The sequence below is a fragment of the Artemia franciscana genome, chromosome 17 (assembly GCF_032884065.1).
Source record: "Artemia franciscana chromosome 17, ASM3288406v1, whole genome shotgun sequence".
NCBI lineage: Eukaryota > Metazoa > Arthropoda > Branchiopoda > Anostraca > Artemiidae > Artemia > Artemia franciscana.
The window spans coordinates 38,247,783-38,270,353 of record NC_088879.1 but is presented as its reverse complement, the minus strand read 5'-3'; the positions used below and the strand labels follow the sequence as shown (position 1 = coordinate 38,270,353).

Below are 22,571 nucleotides of genomic sequence, written 5' to 3'. Positions count from 1 at the left end.
AAAGTCGCTCCTTACTTTCAGTTAAAAAACTAGTTTTTTATCTAATTTCTGAACGTTTTTGAATTAATGCATGTTTTGGCTCCCCGCACAGAAATTATTAAAATGAAATCTGCATATTATTTCTTTTTTTTGGCTAAATGGCTTTCTCTTAGTTTTGATTTTAGTTTTCTCTTAGACGATTTTGAGAAATAAGGGGTGGGGAAGGAGCCCTGTTGCCCTCCAATTTTTCGGTTACTTAAAAAGGCAACTAGAACTTTTAATTTTTAACGAACGTTTTTATTAGTAAAAAATATACGTAACTTAAGAATTAACTTACGTAACAAACTTTTATATTCTTACTTTATTATGTATATGAGGGGGTTTGTCCCCTCGTTATTACCTCGCTCTTTACACTAAATCTTAAGTTTTGTCCCAATTCTTTAAGAATAACCCCTGAATCAGAAAGGCCGTAGAATTAATAGTTTAAATTACTAAAAATACTTTAGCATAAAGAGCGAGGTATTTATCTCCTCCTAAATACCTCGCTCTTTATGCTAAAGTATATTTAGAACTCCTCATATGCGTAATAATCTCTGTTCATTTTATGTTTTAATGCTACTCCTTACTTTCAATTGAAATACTCTTTCATGTTTATTTTTTCATTGTTTTTTTTTATAGTAATGCTAGAAAATCCCGCGCCCTTTTCATTGAATTTCTCTTCCCCCGTGACATATTCCTCCAAGGAAAGATCCTCCCACACAGTCCCCTCCCCTCAACCCCACCCCCAAACCAAAAAATCCCACTGAAAACGTCTGTACGGTTCCCAATAAACATTACTGTATGTAAACACTGGTCAAAGTTTGTAACTTGCAGCCCCTCCCCCAGGGATTGTGGGGGAGTAAGTCATCCCCAAAGATATAGTTATTATGGTTTTTGACTATGCGGAACAAAATGGCTATCTCAAAATTTTGATCCGTTGACTTTGGGAAAAAAATGAGCGTGGGAGGGGGCCTAGGTGCCCTCCAATTTTTTTGGTTACTTAAAAAGGGCACTAGATCTTTTCATTTCCGTTAGAATGAGCCCTCTCGCGACATTCTAGGACCACTTGGTCGATACGATGACCCCTGGGAAAAAAAAACAAAAAAACAAAACAAAACAAAAACAAATAAACACGCATCCGTGATCTGTCTTCTTGCAAAAAATACGAAATTCCACATTTTTGTACCACGAACTGTTTGAAAACCTACATAACAACTATACTGATTCTTTATATAAAATTAAATAAAAAAATAAGTTTTTTTAAATGAAAGTAAGAAGCGACAATAAAACTTAAAACGAACAGAAATTACTCCGTACATGAAAGGGGCTTTTCCTCCTCAACGCCTCGCTCTTTACGCTAAAGGTTGACTCTTTCTCTTAACTCTACTTTTTAAAACAGTAAAAAAACAGTAAAACAAATTAAAAAAACTTGTTTTTTTATTTAATTTCTGAATGTTTTTGAATTAATGCATGTTTTGATTTTGGCTCACCGCACATGAATAATTAAAACGAAATTTGCATTATTTTTTTTTTGATAAATGGCTTTCTCATAGTTTTTATACATAGTATTTTATTTAAGCTAGCCTGTCGCCCGCAAGGGGAGGGGGGCTTAAACACATGCTGAAACCTCAGCATCTGTTCAATAGTAGAAAAACAATTATATTTTTCCGAAGACCGATAAAATTAATGACAATTTGTCTGATGACAAATAAAAACGATGACAATGTGAAGGATGAAAAAAAAAATGATAGTTTGTCGGATGGAAAAAAAACTGATGACAAGTTTTCTTAATAATGAAAGAAAAATTTACAGCAAAAAAAAAAAAAAAAAAAAAAAACACAACCAAATTGTTTAGAGCAAAATATTATAAACCAAAGAAAACCAATGTAAATTCTCTTCAAACTACATAAAGAATATTTTTCGGTTGTTAAAATAAGGAGAAGCCATATCACGGAAAATTTTTTGGGAGCGACAAGACGAAACACTTAAAACAAACATTTCAGCCTTCCATTTCCTTGCGCTTCTGATCAGCTCTGCAGGAACATTTTATGTTTCTGCACCAAGAATTTGGCATTTTTTTTTCACGTGCATAATATTGGAAATCGTTTCTGGTAGCAAATGATTTTTAATTGTGTTGCGAGAGCAACACTGGTTTTGTCCCGTTTTTTTTTTTTCCTATGCCGCCTATCCCAGCTTATTCCTGGAAACTGGTAAGGGTCTAACCTGTGCAGTTTTTACGGAAAGTGTGGACCTCGGGCCGGATTGATGAATATGACATTACATTTCGGAAAGCTCAGCAGAACTCTTGCCTGGGGCCAAAAAGGATGGATTTTGCTTGTCGACGACCCAGAGCCTATGGTATGCGAAGTGAAGTGGAGTTATATAGCCTATGTCAGAGAGGAGTATCTGAAGTTGTGCAGCCAAGGTTTCGTTTCATCAAACCATGTTTCTGCTTTGGAGTGGAAAGCTCCGTTCTACCAGGCAAGCAGACAGGCACCACTTTCAAATTGAAGATGGACTAAAATCTATAAGTGTTAAATATATGCGGCAGTTACCTGGCCCCACAGCCAATATTTCTTCTTTGAGTGATAAACAGAAAAATTTACAGAAGCAAAAATGTGTGATTTTCCCACGGGTCCGAAAGTGCTGCCATCTATTGTTTCTACCCATTTCTGTTCGTTATTTCAGCTGAGTTTATCATTTGGTTTTTCGGACTTGGGATTGCGGTAGAGAAATGGTATCAGATGTGCCTAATAAACTTTAAAAGTTCTCTCATTGGTAAAGAAATTGGGGCTTATCCTTTGCTCCTTTCTAAGTGGTGACATTAGAAAGTTGGCCTACGGCAAAAAAAATCAGCTTTTGAACTAAGACAGATAGAATTTTTTTTCGACGGCAATCGATAGCTCTTGATAAGCTGATCAAAGTATATAACATCCATTTTTTGGTACAAAAATTCCTTCATGAGGTACACCAGTTTGAAAGTTTCAAGGGGTTAATAACTTCAATAGTAAGGTACACACTAAAATGAAATCTAGGCCGATACAAATTGTGAGACATATAGAGGACTTGTAAGCAACAGTCGGCTGTTAGGTAATAATCACCTTCGGCAATGAGGGGTTAGCAACTTTTGCTAGTTGGTGTATCTATTATTTGTTTCCAGTGTATTTGATGGTAAGGCCAATTTGGTTCCAGTGGTAAGACATGTAGACGACTTGTGAGTAATAATCTGCTGATAGGCTACAGTCAACTTCAGCGATGAGGGGTTTGTAACTATGCTATTTGGTGTACCCATTTATTTGTTTCCGGTGAACTTGATGCCTATCACGGGAGAGGGACTTATAAGTAAGAATCGGTTCACCTTTGGGCGAGAAACAGCTGTTAACTCATAATTATCTTCGGTAATGAGGGGTTTGCCACTTTTGTACAAATTGGTGCATATTGTATTCGATCTCTTTAAATCTGACAGAATTAAGTGTTTACGCAACGGGTACAAACGATAACATAAAACAATGAGGTAGTTTCGTAAAAATTAGTGTCACCTATGGTATTTTTATCCTAGAAAGTTACGGATAGCTTTATCATACCAACTAGATTATATAAGATATTGTTCCAAGTTTTCATCCGTCACGAAGTCTACGATTGAAAAGGATAAAGTTCAACTGGCTGCAAAGTCAATTTAGTCCCTTCTTTCGATATTATTTTGTAATTGTTGTTTTTTCAACGCTGAGGAATAGCCTTTGGTAATGTGATTTCTGATAGATAGCAAAGAAACAAAACCAAAGTGTTGCTCTCGCAACACTTTATTCGGCGAAGCCGGACGAAGGTTGTCGCAACACTTCACGTTGCCTGGGCAACGTAGGCTTAGTATTGTCGTCCAAATTAACTTTAATAGTGAAAACTAATGTCCGGCCCCAGTGTTGATTGCGTTCTTGTTTGAATATACCGTTTTAAAAACTTCGATAGGCTGACAACTTTATCATTTAACCGATAGTGAAGAAACAAGCACAAACAAGAATGTAAAACAATGAGATAGTTTCGTAATAATTAATAGAATGTCATCTATGGTATTTTGATACTGAAAAGTTAGGGATAGCTTTATAATACCAACTAGATTATATAAGATATTGTTCCTATTTTTCATCCGTCACGACGTCTACGATTGAAAAGGATAAAGTTCAACTGGCTGCAAAGTCAATTTAGTCCCTTCTTTTGATACTATTTTGTTGTTGTTTTTTCAACGCTGGGGAATAGGCTTTGATCATGTGATTACTGATCGATAGCGAAGAAGCAAAACCAAAGTGTTGCTCTCGCAACACTTTATTCAGCGAAGCCGGACAAAGGTTGCCGCAACACTTCACGTTGCCTGGGCAACGTAGGTTTAGTATTGTTGTCCAAATTAACTTTAATAGTGAAAACTAATGTCCGGCCCCAGTGTTGCTATAAGGTAAAGACATAATACTTTTCATGAATGCGTGCAGATCACTAAAAAAAGGAATCTTGGCTGCAGCCTTGAAGTTACAGAACACCAGAATTGTTATTATCCTTCACCCAGCTCTTTCATCAATAGTCGTAGCCGCATCCTATGTCCTCTTAGAACCAAAACTTTTATCCCACTGTAAAGTCCCTGAATAGAAAGAAAGAAAAAGTTTACTTGAGCCCTACGGCTATACACAACATGATTTAATGATACAACACTGCATAGAACACACACTCAATATAAAACAATACTTATTTTCATTCACTCAGGCTCGACTGATATCAACATATTGTGCCATTTTGTATATGGTTCCAGGCTTCAAAGACCTCAGGATATCAGAATATGCGGAAAAGAGTAATTATACGAGAAATTTATCAGGAGAAATCAGTTTACGGTGATGGCAAGTCAAAGATTCGAAGTAGTGGATGTTCAGTTTTGGCTTTATTTCAAGCGCAACTCGAGAACTATGTCACAGCTACCTGCCTTTTTTAAGTTCTTGACTTTCTATCTGACTTGTTGCTAAGAGCTCAATTTGGCTTTAAAATGTATCTCCGTTTCTGTTTTTTGAAGTTTGTAGGCTTGGAAAAAACAGTTCAAAGACTGAACAGATGGCTAAAGGCATGTCTTTGATGCAATCCTTCACAAATTGGACCAGCTTGTCCCGTACATTTGATTCTTTGCCTCCCCCCACGCCCTCTTCTCCCCAAATGTAAATACAAATTTTGAGATAGCCATTTTTTTCAAAATGTCCCAAACATCATATAATAAGGCCTTTGGGGTTGACACAACCTCCCAGAGCCTGGGTAATGGTTATACGTTATATCCCAGGGGCATGCAAGGTTTTTATGGTTGGGGTGGCTGTGTAAAATTTAGAGGAGGCTTATTAAATTGAAAAATAAAGTTTTGGTTCCGTTTTCAGAGTCAAAAGTGATTTGAGGGTGACTAGCCCCCTCCCCTTACGCCTTCTTTTCCACTAACATATCTGCTAATAATTGCAAGATAGGAATCTTAAATTCCAATCTTAATTCCAAGAAAGGAATATAAATTTCTTTTATAATTAAAATTCAAAACGACTAGAAATGTGAAGTTTAGAGCGATATGGGTACAATGTGTTATTTGTTTATTCTTTTTTTCTTTTTCTTTTTTTGGCAAGGCACTTCGTATAATGGAATTGTCGTATAAACTTTGAAAAGAGCTCATTTGACAGGAAATTGAAAGTTCTAGTGTATTTTTTAAGACTCAAAATTGATTAGAGGTCGGTCCAACTTTTCTGGCGTTCTGGAACGTCGCTTGATACCGTGATTGAACCTTATAACATACGCAAGAAGTACTCTGAAAAATGTTAACCCTCATGCCAATCATGCCTATCAAAAGGAATTCTCGTTCGAGGATGACCCTTAAGTTCGAACAAGTAGTTTTTTACTGTTTATATTTTTTCTTTAGTTTTGTGTTTTCACGCTAAATTATTCTGTATGGATGTAATGAATTGATTTTTTGTTTGTTTTCATTATATTTGATGTTAACTGGCCACCTTTACAGAGGTTTACAAAGCGTCTTTTGGTTAAAAGCACAAGTGGTAAAAACAGTTCCAATTTCCGAGGTGTCAAGATGGACATATTATGGACGTATTATTGAGAAAATATGGACATAATTTGGCTAAAAATGACACATTTTTGGACCTTCAGGGGGAAATATTCATGGACCAAAAAGTTGGCAGTTCTGGATAGCTATCATTGTGTTTGGAAAGAGCTTTAGGTGGTAAATTGAACGATGTGTCTACATTTTGGCTTGCAAATTAATGCCAATCTTAGGTTTAGGGGGTTTATTTGAATGAATTTGTTTTGAACAAGATTTGGGTCTAACTGGAGTTGAATTGCATTGCATTCAATAGGGGTTGAGTTAAATGGGAGTGAGATAAACAGGACTGATTTGAATGAGGGCTGAGAGCCCTCATTGCACCCGGAGAAAAAAGAGCCCTAACAACCCGGGTCCAGCATGAGAGTAAGCTTAGGGGATGGGTCTGCAAACAAAGGCTGAAGCAACTTTTTTTTTTACCAGAATCTAGTTTAATTGGACTCAGTCGAATGGTATTGATTCGAATGAGGGTGACATTAAACGAAGGTCGAGCTGCACAGGGTTAAATTAAACGGGGTTAGTTTCAATGGGGTTGAGATAGATGGAGATGATTTGATTTGGGATTGGCTTATAGAGGGTTGAGTTGCATAGGGTTGAATTAAATGGGGCTTGAGTGGAAGCAGACGGGTTGAGGTGGTTTGAATTGAATAAAGGCTGTGTTAAACAGGGGCTGATTTGCATTGGTTATAATTGAATGGGGGTTGCTTTTGAGCATTGGGGATTTAGCTAAAGGGAATGTAGTTGAGTAGGGTGGAGTTACTCGCGTACCTGTTTTTCTAAAATACTAACGTTTACTCTAAAAACACAGCTATTTAGTATGATATCGTGCTATTTTGTCCGATTTAACGTCATATAGATATGATGAATAATATACAAACGTGGTATTTGATGCTTGCAAGTATAGACACTCCCAAGTTCTTTATTTATGGTTCTACAAATGAGGTATTATTCAAAAGTCAAACTAACTATCTGTTTTGAAAGCCAAACAGGCCAAACTAAAAAATGACAGTATTAAAATGTACCTCAAAATTTGAGCAATATAATGATTTAGCAATGCAAAAAGAAATCAATTATATCAACCCTAATTGTTATCACTTATAATTCACATTTTCAGATTTTCTCTATGCCTTCAACAAATATGATGAGGATCGTATTACTGCTTTTGGACAACCATACGACTGGAGCAGTGTTATGCATTACTCGGAATACGCCTTCAGTAACAATGGAGAACCTACTATAGTTTCAAAGGTAATTTCGTTGTCTTCATTGCCAATGGGGCCAATTAAAGAACATTCTTTTTTGGAAGGGGACAAAAACATTTTTCAAAATGAAAGAAGGAATAATTTCTTAAAAAAAATTTCAAAATGAAAATTCCAAAAACAGGCAGTTTTCCCTAGACATACAAGAAAAAAATATTTTTTTTTCAAAATCTAGGGTTAAGCTAGTAGACTGTTTACAGAAACGATTAGAGATATGTTCCTCGTATGCAAGAAAAAGTATGCACTTTAATTTTTTTTTGGGAGATTGGCCTCTTTTCCACACTTATGTGGAAATTTCCCACACTTATGTGGAAAAATTAAAGATTTTTATCCATGGAGAAGTTTACATTAAATTGTTTAAAGAGCAAAAAACTGATAATTGCAAAAATATTTGTATATATTTTGAAAGGGAACCATAAAAAAGAAAACCAAAAGTTTGAAGCTTAGTAGAAATCGTTGTTAGAAATCGGACTTACTTCAACAGTCTAAATATCTGTGAAAACATATAGAATGAAAAGGTATTAAATTGTGCAAAGAGCAAAAAAACTGGTAATTGCAAAAATATTTGTATATAATTTAAGGGATTAAAACAATTCAAAAACCTTAACAAAAAAAAAGTTTGAAGCTTAGTAAATATCGTTGTTAAAAATCAGATTTGCTTGAATAATCAAATATCTTTGAAAAGACTTTAGTATTTAAAGACATTAAATTGCTTAAACAGCAAAACACGGGTAATTATAAAAATATTTGTGTATATTTTAACAAGGGATCACAACAATGCAAAAACCTTAAAAGAGAAAACCAAAAGTTTGAAGCTTAGTAGATATTGTTGTTAGAAACCAGACTTGCTTTAATCATCAAATATCGTGGAAAAGACCTTAGTATGAAAAACCAGCAGATTGTCTGGAGTTAGAAGACAAGCAACAATCAGAATCTATTTATATATAGAGGCCTGCCGCATAGATATACAGAATCTATGTGGCATATAGAATCTATATATCGAAGAGGGCCGTAGCCCGGCGGCACTACAGCACTACATATATATATATATATATATATATATATATATATATATATATATATATATATATATATATATATATATATATATATATATATATATATATATATAATAGCTGTTGGGGTGGCGCTTCGCGCCACCCCAACACCTAGTTGGAGGGGGCGCTTCGCGCCCCCCAAGCCCCCCCGCGTACGTAAGTCGTTACGCGCCATTGTAGTTGTGTCTCTGTGTCCCACCTGTAAATATATATATATATATATATATATATATATATATATATATATATATATATATATATATATATATATATATATATATATATATATATATATATATATATATATATATATATATATATATATATATATATATATATGTGTGTGTTTTTAACTACGTAAAACTTGCGAATATACAACATTCTTTGCTGTCCCATTGTCTGTGCATATAAATAGATTGTCAGGTTTACCGACTCTTGAACATGCAACATATAATGGTCCATGGGAAAACAATCCGTATTCAGATCTATACCTCATGATTCTAATGATCGCCCTTGAGCTTTGTTGATGGTGATTGCTAATCGACCATTCCCTGTGTCGCCGTCGTCATTTATATATCCCCCTGTGCCCCCCGGGGTCCCCGTTGTAGTTGTGTCCCTTTGTCCCGGTCGTCATTTATATTCCCTGTGTCCCGGTCGTCATTTATGTCCCGGTGTCCCAGTCTGTGATTTATCTTTGAGTGTCCCGGGCGTCATTTATATTCCTTGTGTCCCGGTCGTCATTTGTGTCCCGGTGTCGCGGTCTGTATATACATTCGTTTTTGAATTGGTCTTTTTTTAGTTTTTAGTTTTTTACCTTTTTTTTAGTTTTTTTAGTTATACCTCATGATTCTAATGATTGTCCTTGAGCTTTGTTGATGGTGATTGCTAATCGAACATTCCCTGTGTCCCCGTCGTCATTTATATATCCCCCTGTGCCCCCCGGCGTCTCCGTTGTAGTTGTGTCCCTGTGTCCCGGTCGTCATTTATATTCCCTGTGTCCTGGTCGTCATTTTTTTTTATTAGTTTTTAGTTTTCTTTTTTTTTTAGTTTTTTTGTAGTTTTTACCTTTTTTTTAGTTTTTTTTTACTTATGTCCTGGTCGTCATTTATACTCCCTGTGTCCCGGTGCTTTGTTGATGGTGATTGCTAATCGGACATTCCTTGTGTCCCGGTCACTTTCTCTTTGAGTGTCCCGGTCGTCATTTATATTCCCTATGTGGCGGTGTCCCGGTCGTCATTTGTGTCCCGATGTCCCGGTCGTCATTTGTGTCCCGATGTCCCGGTCTGTAATTTCGTCAGTCGAAAACATGACGTCAGTTGACATACAAACATGACGTCACTCGACAGACACACACACACAGACAACTTATTTTTATATATATAGATATATATATATATATATATATATATATATATATATATAAACTTACGATAAATTCCCCTTCGGAAAAAAACTTACCTACAGTTTGAAACCTGCATTCTCTGCCCATATTCATACTCGCATGTTTCTCCTTGTTCTACCACACACCAAAGAACAGCCTCAATAATTCACTGTGAATTCCAAATAATACAAAAAAGATTTATTTTGAAAAGGTTTAGAAAAACAATTGAACCAAACAAAGTTTTAGTCTGGACAGTGCTTAATTCCAGTCCAACTTGAGAAAGTTGTAATGCAAAAAGTGCAACATTTCGGCATTATGTTATTTCAGTTTGACATCATAAATGTTCCCGACCGTGTTGAAAACTTTTTCGCTTGGGACACAGCAGAGATATTTCCGAGCAAATTGTGCCAGTCTCTTGAAACAGCTGCTGTTATTTCGCCACCAGTTTTTGATCAATATTATTTACTGACTCTTCTTCCTCATATGTTAAACTTGCAAGAATGTTATCAAAAAGGCAGTCAATCAAACTTACTCTGCATATTCTCCTTTGTTTGAATACAGGGATGCAGCTAAGATTTAAAGTTTGGAGGAGGGAATTAAAGAATGTGTCGACGAAATCGCACATTATGCTGACAATTGCCAACGCTTAAGCGAAATTTCCATGGTAAATAGGTAAATTTTCGAAGGTCGGCATTAAAACTTAAAACAAACTTAAATTACTCCGTATATGAAATGGGTTTTCTCCTCCGCAATCCCTCGCTGTTTTCGCTAAAGTTTGACTCTTTGCCACAATTCAAATTTTTTAAACAAATAACAACTTTAGCGTAAAGAGCTAGGGATTGTGGAGGGCAAAACCCATTTCATATACGGAGTAATTTCTGTTTGTTTTAAGTTTTAATGTCACTCCTTACTTTCAGTTAAAATAACTATTTTTTTTATTTAATTGTTTAAAGAGGCGATGCGCTTACAGAGATCACAAGCTGTAAAAGAAATAAATTTTGTGTTGTTGCAGAGGAAAGGAACCCGTGGTTTCATTATAAACATTTGCTTTGGTTTTGTTCTAAAGTTATTTAGAACATTTTAAATGACTTTTATGGGGCGTTTCCTCCTATTTTCTAAAATAAGGCAAATTTTATCAGGGTCTTAACTTTTGATGGGTAAGACTAAACTTGATGAAGCTTACATATTTAAAATCGGCATTAAAATAGATAGATAGATAGATAGATAGATAGTGTATTTCAAAAACCCGTGGGCCATATACACACAAAAATATAAACAAATAACAAACAAGCAAGGAAATTAACAACAGTACGAACACGCACAAAAAAACAGAATTTAACGCAAAAAGTACCTAATCTAACTACAAAAGAAATAATCATATAAAACTTTTTCTTCTTATTAAAGATTAATCTATATATACTCCCACTCGAAATATTGTGGTCGGGTTACTATTTTGTAGAATACCCGGAAGCATCAAATTAATCCCATGCAAATAAAATTCCCGTAAATCCAAGAGCACCGGGCATTTCCGGAGAAAATGATCCAAGTCTTCATCATCATCTTTACAAAGGGGACAAACATACTGCCTATCAGGACCAACTATCATTTTATTTTTGTCGAATGTTTTTTGCCTGTTCTGGATTGGAAGACAATTTGCCCTAAGCTGAATCCAACGACGTAGAATCATAGCCGGTAAATTAAATTTAAAATAAACTTCCTCCTCAAAACTAGGTTTTGCCTGATTATAATGTTGTAGGGTTGTAGAATTAAAAACCAGCCCTTGCCAATGCTGAATTTCCTGACTCTCTAATATAAATCGTACCTGGCTTTCTAAATTTGTTGGTACATCACGAGAGCAAAGACCATTATTCCATAAATAAGGCATTCCTACTTTTTCTAGTAATGATTTAATTTCGGATGGCCACGAGGTTTTTTAAACCACATTTCCACATCTCTTCATATGCCACTCTTACTAGTCTATCTTCATTACTCTTAGTTAACTTCAACCAGAATCTAAGCATTAAAATATACCTACGTAGCTTTAAAGAAAACAGGCTCATATCACCTTTCAGAATCTGTGAATGAGTTGTCTGATGTAGACCAAACACTCTTTTATAATACCGGAGCTGAAGGGACTCCAGTTGCTGCACCGTTTCTCCACCCCATATCTCTGCTCCATATTCTATCACGGGTAAAATTTTCGTGTTAAATGTTCTTTTATGCATTTTTAGGTTTTTGATCCCCATTATCGTCGGGTTTCTAAATATAGCTGACATGGCCACCCTACCTCTCAAATTATTTCATCAACATGACTCCTTAGGCTTCCATTTTCCGATAAGATAAAGCCTAAATATTTTATTCTTTTGCTTATAAATAGTTCCTTATTATTAAATTTAAATGTATATTTTTCATCGTCCCCAACCTTCCTTTTTTTAAAAATAACAACTTCGCTCTTTTCAGTATTCAGCCTTAACTTTTTTATATGCAAATATTCTTCTATGAGATTCAAAAGAGTCTGTAGATCTTGCGGTTTATTAACCAACAAAGCAATATCATCTGCAAATAATAAGAGAGATAGATTTTGAGTCCCTAGGCTAACTTTCGGAGCCCATCTATTCTCTAGAAAATTAACAACATCATTAATAAAAATATTAAACAACTTAGGTGAAAGGGTGCTGCCCTGTTTTACTCCCCGCTTAATATCAAAAAGCTTCGAAAACCTATTACCAACTTGAATGATTCCACTCACACAAGTATACATGCTCACTATCAATCTAACAAATGAATGGGGAAGGCCAATATTTAGCATGGCATCCTTCAATAACTCTCTGTCGACACTATCAAAAGCCTTATGGAGATCCAGAAATCCCATATAAAGACAAGTTTTACCTTTATCATGTTTATCTATTAATGCCTTTAAAATAAACACACTATCTGTCGTCCCATACCCTGTCCTGAAACCTCCTTGTTCCTCATGTATTAAATTATTTTTATTTAACCAATTGGAAAGCCTGGTATCTAATATTTTCTCCAAAACCTTACTTAAAGCAGGGACAAGTGCTATCAAACGATAATTTTCATGAGCCTTCGGGTTTCCTCTCTTAAAAAGTGGTATAAACAATGATGTCTTCAAAGCGCTTGGCCATTGCCCTGACCTTAACACCTTATTACAAAGAAGAACAATTATCGGCATCAAAATGGAAAGAAAATTCTCAAATAACAATATTGGTATACCATCAACACCCGCAGCAGTACCACCTTTTAAATTCTTAAATATTGACTTAATCTCTTGGCCATTTACATCACCCACTAAATCGTAATCATGTTCTCTCATGGGATAAATAACCATCTCTGGGGTATGCGCTACCTCCTGAAGATCTGCACAAACACCTTCTAAATTATTTAGGTAATCAGGCCATGAATCAACTTCCGGAACAGCCTGGATATTAACATTTCTCCTTCCACTATCATTCTTTATATAGCCACAAAACTTTTTAAAATCTTTATTTCTAAAATCATCAGCAATATCCAATTTCTTCTTATTCTCGTACTGTTTTTTTTCTTTTTATTAAACTTTTATATTCTCTTCTTTTATCTTTATATTTAGCCAATTTTAGACTTTGATCTTCCGCGCTAACAAATTCATTCAAACGATTTAATAAATATTTTGCTTCTGCTTTCATTAACTTGCAATCCAAGTCAAAATATCCCTCATTCTTTTTTAATTTTTTAGTTAGGCCACAAGATTCTGTACAATTGCCCATTATTTCATTTAACAGCATAATTACACTATGTGCATCTTTTTCATTGTCTTCTAACGCTTTCAACTTATTTTTTACATGCGAGTCCAAGAGCTCCCTTCTAAATGCCTCAATATCTTTACCTGTTAAATCATTTCTAATTCGTTTTTCTAAACCTATTTTTCTATGATCTGCATTATAGAAATTTTTTACTCGTGAACCGTGGCTCACAAACTACCCAATCTTCACCACAAGCATAATAGCTCTATGATCAGATCCAACTAAATCTAATACTCCCATATTTATTGATTCAGGTACAAATTGCGTAATTAAAATATGATTCTTGTGATGTAACTATTGGTATCAAAATTCCGTTTTTTAGAGTTTCGGTTAGTATTGAGCCGGGTCCTCCCTTACTACAGTTCGTTACCACGAACTGTTTGATCTTCACCTTGCAAAATCTAGAAAACCAGAAAAGTAATGTGGAAGCGACAGGCGCACCTGAGTAAATCAAAAGACAGGATCTACAAATTATCTTTAACATCTTGAAGGTGACTAGGGTGATAAAGTTGAAACTTTCAGGCAGTGTTAGGATGGAGTCAACTAGATTTACAATTTTGAGAGAATGAGAGGGGTAGGCAAATAAAAATTAGATATTAAAAATAAAACAAATCCTATTTTACGATTAAAGACTTGGCAGGCTTCTATATATGGATTCTCACTGTCGCTTATCTCCAGACCGTAGACAATTTGAACCTTTTCTTCGTGACCTGAAGAAAACAATCACCCTGAGAAAAATGCGCCACCTGGTAAAAATGCAGCCACCCTGGGAAAAATACGAATTCTTTCATAAAGTTGTGACTTATTTAGATTGTTCTTGTGGCTAGGAATGTCAATTTGCTTGTTTAAAGAAGAAAAAACTATGTAGCCAATTTTGAGGCCGGAGATCGGCATGACTACGCGACAGGCTTTTATATATTGATTCTCATTGTCACTTATATTGTAACTGAAAACAATGCGAGTCTCTTCTTAATGCGAGTCTCTTACATTGAAACTCTTCTTAGAAGGAGTAGGTCAAAAACAAAGCTAAAATCTTCCATACTTTTTTTCAAAGCATTGGCTTGTCCTCCAACGTCATGATCAATCTCTAAAATTTCTTCTAAAGTTGCAAGAGTTTTTCTTTAGTTGTCCAGTAGTGCTCACACTGGTTCAATGCGACAAGTTCATCTGCTGTGGCTCCCCCATGAAAGGACTTGGAACTCTTCTGAATCCTCTCAAAAACTAGTTGGCTTTTGGTTGAACTTTTAATGAAATTATAGATACTTTGAAGGACAAAGAACGCATTTCTAATTGAAGCCATTGAATGGAAGCAGCTGACAATGCATAGATTCAGTACGTGTGCGCAGCAATGAATATACATTGCAGTTGGGCTCTCCTGAAGTATTCTGGCTGCCATATATTTATAAGGCCCTCTCTTGTTGGAAGCTTTATCGTAGCACTGACCATATTTATATATATATATATATATATATATATATATATATATATATATATATATATATATATATATATATATATATATATATATATATATCTATAATTTCAACAACTTATTCTACGGCCTTTCTGATTCAGGGGTCATTCTTAAAGAATTGGGACAAAACTTAAGATTTAGTATAAAGAGCGAGGTATTAACGAGGGGACAAACCCCCTCATATACATAATAAAAATAAAAGAATATAAAAGTTCGCTACGTAAGTTAATTCTTAAGTTAGTAAATTCTTAAGTTAGTACATTTTTAATATCCAGGCCTAGTGAAAGAAATTAGTGCTGCTAATGTTTTGCCACCGATTTTTCAGCATGATAGAAACCAACAAACGATTTTTGAACTTCTAAATTTTCATTAACATATCTGAAGACCACCGCAACTTGCTCATGTTTTGCTGTCTTGAGTTTCCCTCCTTACTACAGTTCGTTACCACGAACTGTTTGATACCAGCGAATATTTTTGCTTCTTTTACCTGTTTAAACTATTTGTTGTTTTATTTGATCTCCGATAATGGATAATAACTTATTCTGGATAGTCGGTGAAATATATGGAAAATTCTTTTTAAGTTAAATGAAGAGCTGTTGAATCACATTACTGTCTTTTGAGCGAAGTTTCCATGAGCACAAAAAAGTTCCCTCTCTTTTTCGAATCCATAATTTCGTCACAGGCTCGTAATGTGATGCCTTGTCTACCACAAAGTAACAATGGCCCGCAAATGGATTTTAGATACAATCGATTTTGTTGCACGTCTTTGGAGTATTTAATATTTACTTTTTCAGCAACAGAACCGGTTTTTTTCGATTCTCTAAGAGAAATAAGTTTAACTGCATTATCCATATGTAAGTTACACTTCTCAAGGCTTTTAAATGCTTGGACGGCTTTTTTTCATATTAGAGAACCCATTCACTGTGAAAGCATCGTCTGCTTTACATTTTGTAGTAGAGCAGAAAAATGCACGCCAGGTAAAACAATACGCTTTTTCTTTTGCTGGGCTATACTCTAACCGAGGGAATATGCTGTACCATTCTATTCGGAATTTTCTCCTGTTAGTCGAAGGGAAAATCAAGTCTCTTTGTTGAAAGGGGCCATCACAAATATGAGCCAAAGCTGAGGCTGGACCATTAATTGGATCTCGCTTGTTTATTAATTTGGTCAAAGTTGAGCTGATTTCACAGCTTAGATTTGATTCACTTTCGTTTTTATATTGCTTTAACAAGACGTAGATGGTGAATCATAGTTCTTTTCAATACATTCTTCTTGGTGTTCCAAAGTCCCTTACTTTTTTACAGTTGGTTCTGAACTAAAGAAAGAAAGTAAGGAGATCTGCCCTTTCTTGGTTTAATTAGCCTGTAAAAACCAAATAGGTTGATATAAATTATATTTTTATTATGTTGTAAAACAATTCAAAGTTGACAGCTGGACAGAGGGGGTTTTTAACTTAGCTGGTGAAGGAACCGAAAATTTGGTCATCTGACATCGCTGACCTTACGAACGAGCTTTTTCTGAAGTCATAATTTTATTGAAGATATAGCATCCCGATTCTGGGATCACATTTACATGCACTCTTCCACCTGATGGGGAGTAGAGGGGATGGGGGGGGGGGGGTAAAAACGTTTAAAAAAGTGAAAATGGTTTCTTCCTTCCCTAAGTCTTCAATAGTACATTTTCTTCAAGAGGTAGTAAAGAAAAGCTACTGTTTAGCAATGACGGTACTCAGTTAATTTCAAAAACTTTATACACTACATAAATAAACAAGACACACATATCAACTAAAATAAAATGCTGACGTTCAGCTTTTACTAAAATTGTCAGCTATGATTTGCTAGAGACAAGAGTAGCATGCTGTAAACAAGCTTTGAGGTGAGCGATGGTGAATTTCGTATAAAATCGACCTTTTTTGCCAACTTTACTTTAATATTAAAGTGCTTATCTCCCTTCCACTTCCTTCAGCTCCCGTGCGCATCACTGAATATTAATTCTGACAGTTGAACCAAGCGCTATTTCAATAGCCCCGTGCATCGCATCACTCAGTTGTATGTGATTTAAAAATAGCTTCTGAGCAAATCCACCCTTTAAATTGCAATTGCTGAAACATTATACAGGAAAACTATAACACACCTCCTTGAACAACAAGAAAAAATAATTTTGTTGCAGAGGCAGGAGCAATATGTCCTCTTTATTTCTTCGTTGCTATCGAGGCACTGGAACATGGCTAATTCTAATATCTTATATTTTTTATAAATTAGACTCGATAAAGCGGTCATAAACTACCATATGGTACTCTGAAAGTGCAATTAGGGTGACATTTCTGGAATCAAAAGGCCGGGCTGGATCAAGGACATCATAAAGAGCTGATTCCTCCTTTATAAACTAACCTTCTCATAAATTCAACTTAATAAGGCAATCATAAAGTGTCATATAACACACGCAACGTCTGCTTTTGTTACAAAAAAAACTTGCTTTTCTTTATTCAATATTTATCTTTATTATCTTAAATATTTAATATCTTATTTATTTAATTTCACGGATTGAAACAAGAGCGACGCATGACAAAATGCGCGGGAAATATATGATTTGGGCTATATATTTGCATACTGGAGGGGAGGAGGGCTGTGGGTAAACTATGGTGGAGTTGCAGTCAAAATATGTAACTACAATTTTTCTACGCATTATGAAGTAAGTCTAAGTATTGTTTTTAACACATTTCCTTCTCAACCGCCTCAATTCTATACTTAAGCAAATCTAAGGACTTTTGTTTCTTCTTTTCTCGATGAAAATACCAAAAAAAAATTATTTTTGAAATCAAGGGATGGAGGAAAATCCAGGAGGCAAATAACCCCCCCCCCCCTCCGTGATTGGCATCACTGGAACTAGTTTAAATAACAACAAAAGGCTAATACCATTCAATACTCTGGATTTTAGGTTCTTAGATCTCTGTAGGTCTGAATTCCTTTGACACTACCTTATGGGATAGCCTAGACCAAGTAACGAATAATTGCTTAATCTAGCTTAAAACGTAAAATTAACATACCATAATCTAATTCAGATATTGAAAGCAGTCAAACTTGTTTCTCACTATAATGTATTTCAAGTAGGCCTACTAGACCTGCCAAAAATAGCAAAATTCTCCCTGTTTGGTTATGCTGAGCCTGCATAAGAAGTAGATAAACTATTTCCTTGGTGATAAGACTTCAAAGGCGGTATATTTGCGTAGATTTTAATGAGGAAGCGCAAGGGACCACTATTTTTTGTGTTTTTTTACGTTAAATATAAGCTGGAATTAACTAAAAAAAAAAATACCTGGTCGAAGTAAAGAGCGAACTTGAAGCTTAAAACAAGCAAGAGTTTTAACGGCGCCACTGGTTTGACAAGATTCTTTACTGAAACTAAATTTCAGCTGTGGGGGCAAAATGGAATCTAGGGTGGCAACATTGGGACTTCAGTGGGTGTTTGCCCCCCCCCCTCACAAGAAATTATACTCCTTTCTAAGTCCCTCCTATAAATTCAAACATCAGCAAGTTCCTAATGGCACTAAAAATGGCACTTTTGATGTCATGTCCCAAGTGGAAAAGCTGGTGCTAGTGGGCATAAAGAAATTTTTAGAGTGATGTTTAATGCTCATTAGAAAGCTAATTGCTCATATCTGCGTGATTATTATCAGTTCTACCATCTGTAAGTGTGATATAGCACTAAAAACAGAACTTTTGATGTCACTTCCTAAATAGAAAAGCCTTGAAGTATAAAACGATATCATCATTGTAATAAATATGGTTCAACACCCTTAACTGGAGGTTTGCAAGAATACTTCCTGTATTTTCCTCCTCCAAGCCCCCTTAATAAGCTACGCAATGAAGGTGCAATCTCTAATATATCAAATTAGATTATTAGAGGTGTGGTTCCGTTCGTACAGCGTTCGACTTCCAATTACAGTGGCTTGCGTTTGACTCTTGATTTCTTTTTTCAAGCATGGTTTTCTCCCTTCTATACGATCATTTTCAGATAATTTCACTGTTTTTGTAAATGTGATGCACTCATTTGTTCACGCATGTCCCAGGGAGGTATTTGGTCAAGCATTTTGATTTAAAAGAGAATAGATGTCATCCAGTTTATGGTTTGCAACAACATTCTGAGTAGATCACTAAATCCATACCCCAAAGAGTAGCTTAATTTTGTCAAAATCCCGTGGGGTGGGAGGATCAACGTTGGAGCCAATTTGCCCAGATCTACTAAAAAAAATGACCTGTTTCAGGGGATGCTTGAATTGTACAGGCTTATCTTAGTTTTGACAACATTTTTGGAGACACTAAATTTCAGCTGGGAGAAGAGGGAGGGGGGGTAACTGAGATCTGGAGGAAAACTGAGATCTGGGAGGGGGAGCTGTTCCTCTGCCCTATAAAAACATACACTTCTGATCCCAACCCCCTGCCTCCCAGTGGTTGGAGAAGTGTAGACATGTGGTTTTGGAGCCACTCAAACTTGTACATTAAAAGAAGTATTACTTATTGTTACACTTACTTATTCAAATTATTTACTTGACAATTCCACCGTAATGTTCTCTCCATGCGTAAGATTGTGCATCCGAAAATAAGAAAGACAAATGAAAATAGTTCTCTAGGAGAATTCAGGTAGTTCTTTACAAAATTCTTGAAATGAAAACAAACTTAGTTTATAATACCATATATCGTACCTACACAAGAAATGATCTTTTTTTGAAATTTACATTCATTTCTGAGTAACGATTGGCTTTTTATTTAGAAACAGGACAAATTAATCCCTAAGCCTAAAGGCAGATTTCTGTTGAGACAACAAAATTTTTTGCAAGTTTGTCGATACAAAAACGCAAGTTTGTCGATACAAAAACGTGTCCGCTCAGTTAGCCTATTGTGTCTTTTTGTTAAGTGCTACTAAATTTAATAAAAAAAAAAATTAAAGATCTATTTCTTCTTTTTTATTTTATTTTTTTTTACAAAAAGAAATGACACTATGTTTTTTTTCCACTTTAAACTTATTTTTTACTTCAATCCCTGTGCGGCTCCTTAGTCCAGCTCCTTAATAAGGATTGAGGTGTCTTATCTCCCCTAGAAGGAAGGTGATTAGAAACTATATAAAAAATAAGTTTTCAACTAAAACTAAGGACCAACATTAAAATATAGAACGAACAAAAATTATTCCGTATAAATAAAAGAGATTATAGCAGTGTTGTTTCTAATTTAAATTTTAATCAAAAATGAGCAAAGATCATTTATAAAAAACAAATTTTTTCCGGGGGAAGTAAAGAGCGAAGTTGAAACTTGAAACGAAGAAAAATTATTTACTCCCCAGCCTATCTAACATATATTAATAAAACTAATACAAATTAATCGACTGGTGATATTTCCCTATGTTTGTAAGATTACAGAAAACTAACGCTTTATTGGAAATACAAAACAATGTAGGAGTTTTGGTACGGTAAAAGTAAACCTTTTAAGGACACTTTTAACAGAATAAAAGTAAAGCATTTATTGATTGTTGCTTTATTTATTTTTTCGTTTAATTTGGCATCATTTCTGCACAATAAGCTCAATTCAATGATTGACTGTCATTTTGGATCTAAAAGAAGGCATTTCATCTTTATTTTGTAGACAAGTTCGAAGTATCACTACAGACTCGTTTCAGAATTTGTATCAAAACTTAAAATTCTCTGTTTTGATAGAGAGAAATAATTGGATTTCCCGAGTTCATATTACGGTTGATATGTTCTTCATTTCGAGTAATACTAGGTGAGACCATGATGTTACCTGATAAATCAATCTATTATTTTATATGCTGTTTAATGACTTTAAACTTTTTATTTTTATGCCTTAGTTTTTAAGATAATATTCATTGTATACTGAAAGCCACTGATACCACAGCTCCTTTAGGACTATGAAAATTTTTATAAATTAGTTTGCTGTTGTAAGGCTACGTATTTACTTTAGGCTCCTAAATCACTATTCTTGTTTTTTACACTTTGCTTTGTGTTTTCAGTAAAGCGCTAGTTTTTTGTAATCCTACAAATATAGGGAAATATAACCAGTTCATTTATTTCCATTAGTTTTATTGATGTATTTATTGATGTATTATTTATTATGTATGTTATTAGTTTATTGATTAGTTTATTATTATTATTATTATTATTAGTTTATTATTAGTTTACCATTAGTTTATTGATGTATTTTAGATAGGCAGCAAAGTAATAATTTTTGTTCGTTACAACTTCGCCCTTTGCAACCCTCGGAAAAATTTTGTTTTTAAATTAATTTCATGGTCTAGGGTAGTAGCAACATAAAGGTTAATATGATTAGATTGTATTTTACTAATAAAGATAATAATCCAATAGCAATTGGTTGTTGATTGCCTCGTTGACAATCTAGCTGACATCAAACTAAAAACAGGATATTTTCAAGAAGTTAGGGAGCTATGAAAGACAATCAGAGGTGAGGAGGAGCTAGCAGAGCTCCATCTTCCCAGTGCTGTTTGGCACTGTGAGGAATTATCAGTTGTTGTAAAAGTGGTCAGTTGATATTAAAATTAAAAAATTTATTTTTGTACATTTATATATGCAAGTGTAATAATATATTGTGCATACTTTTTTCTAGCCCGAGGGGATACCTCTTGGTAACAATGAAGGCTTAACTGATGTCGATGCTGCAAAGATAAACGCCATGTATAACTGCTAAAAATTTTGTGTTCTGTCAAGGATTAAAGTTTTTGTATAACAGTATATCTTATTTACTTCTTATTAATATATCGCGTATATCTTTTTAATATCAGAAATAGCAGGAGACCTACCACCCACCAGACCTATTGCTGCAAGGAATTTGCCAACGAAAAGAAATAAAATCTCAAACTAAGGAATTTAAAGACATTTTCCTTCAAAGTTTTTCAAAACGTTTCATGACATTTCAAGACGTTTTAAAGACATTTTCTCTTTTTTCTTTTTGAGATTTCATTTTCTTTTAAGACGCTTTTTTCAGGGAGTCTTTGCATTCCAAAGTTTTTATGTCTATATTAGGAATCGAAAGGTATCCCTCTCAATACAATGGAGTGTTAACCCGTTGGAGTATGAAAACCTTTCTAGTATTTTGAGTTGGGTAAAACTTTCTACATAATAAACTGTTTCCCAATCGAGGAATTCACTGTCTCGCATACTAGAATGATTAAATGGATTGTATGTCCCTATATGGCTGCAATAATTGACACGCAGGGGGGGGGGGAATCGATTGCTAGAATTTGTTTAAATTTAAAGTGCACCTACTTGTTAAGTAATGCTTTAGAGAGTATTATCGGATAATATTGCGGGCTGCTCTTAGCACATTTTTTATTAATAGAGTCTTTTACTCTATTGAAACTTTAATGTGCTAACAGAGATGAAATAAAAGCGAGAGTATCCTTATGGGTAGAATATGCTACACCTTTACGTACGTTCCAAAGTC

General features: G+C 34.8%; 1 protein-coding gene across 1 annotated transcript in view; it reads left to right on the top strand.

Annotated features, from left to right (window-relative positions):
- LOC136037577 (zinc metalloproteinase nas-7-like) overlaps positions 1 to 21,859 on the top strand; it is a 46,838-nt gene extending 24,979 nt beyond the window's left edge. Inside the window, exons 4-5 of the mRNA XM_065720298.1 lie at positions 7,245 to 7,378; positions 21,735 to 21,859. Of these exons, the coding sequence (XP_065576370.1) occupies positions 7,245 to 7,378; positions 21,735 to 21,815 (215 nt within the window). The 3' untranslated portion in view covers positions 21,816 to 21,859. The remainder of the gene's footprint in view (positions 1 to 7,244; positions 7,379 to 21,734) is intronic.
- The last annotated feature ends 712 nt before the right edge of the window (positions 21,860 to 22,571 follow it).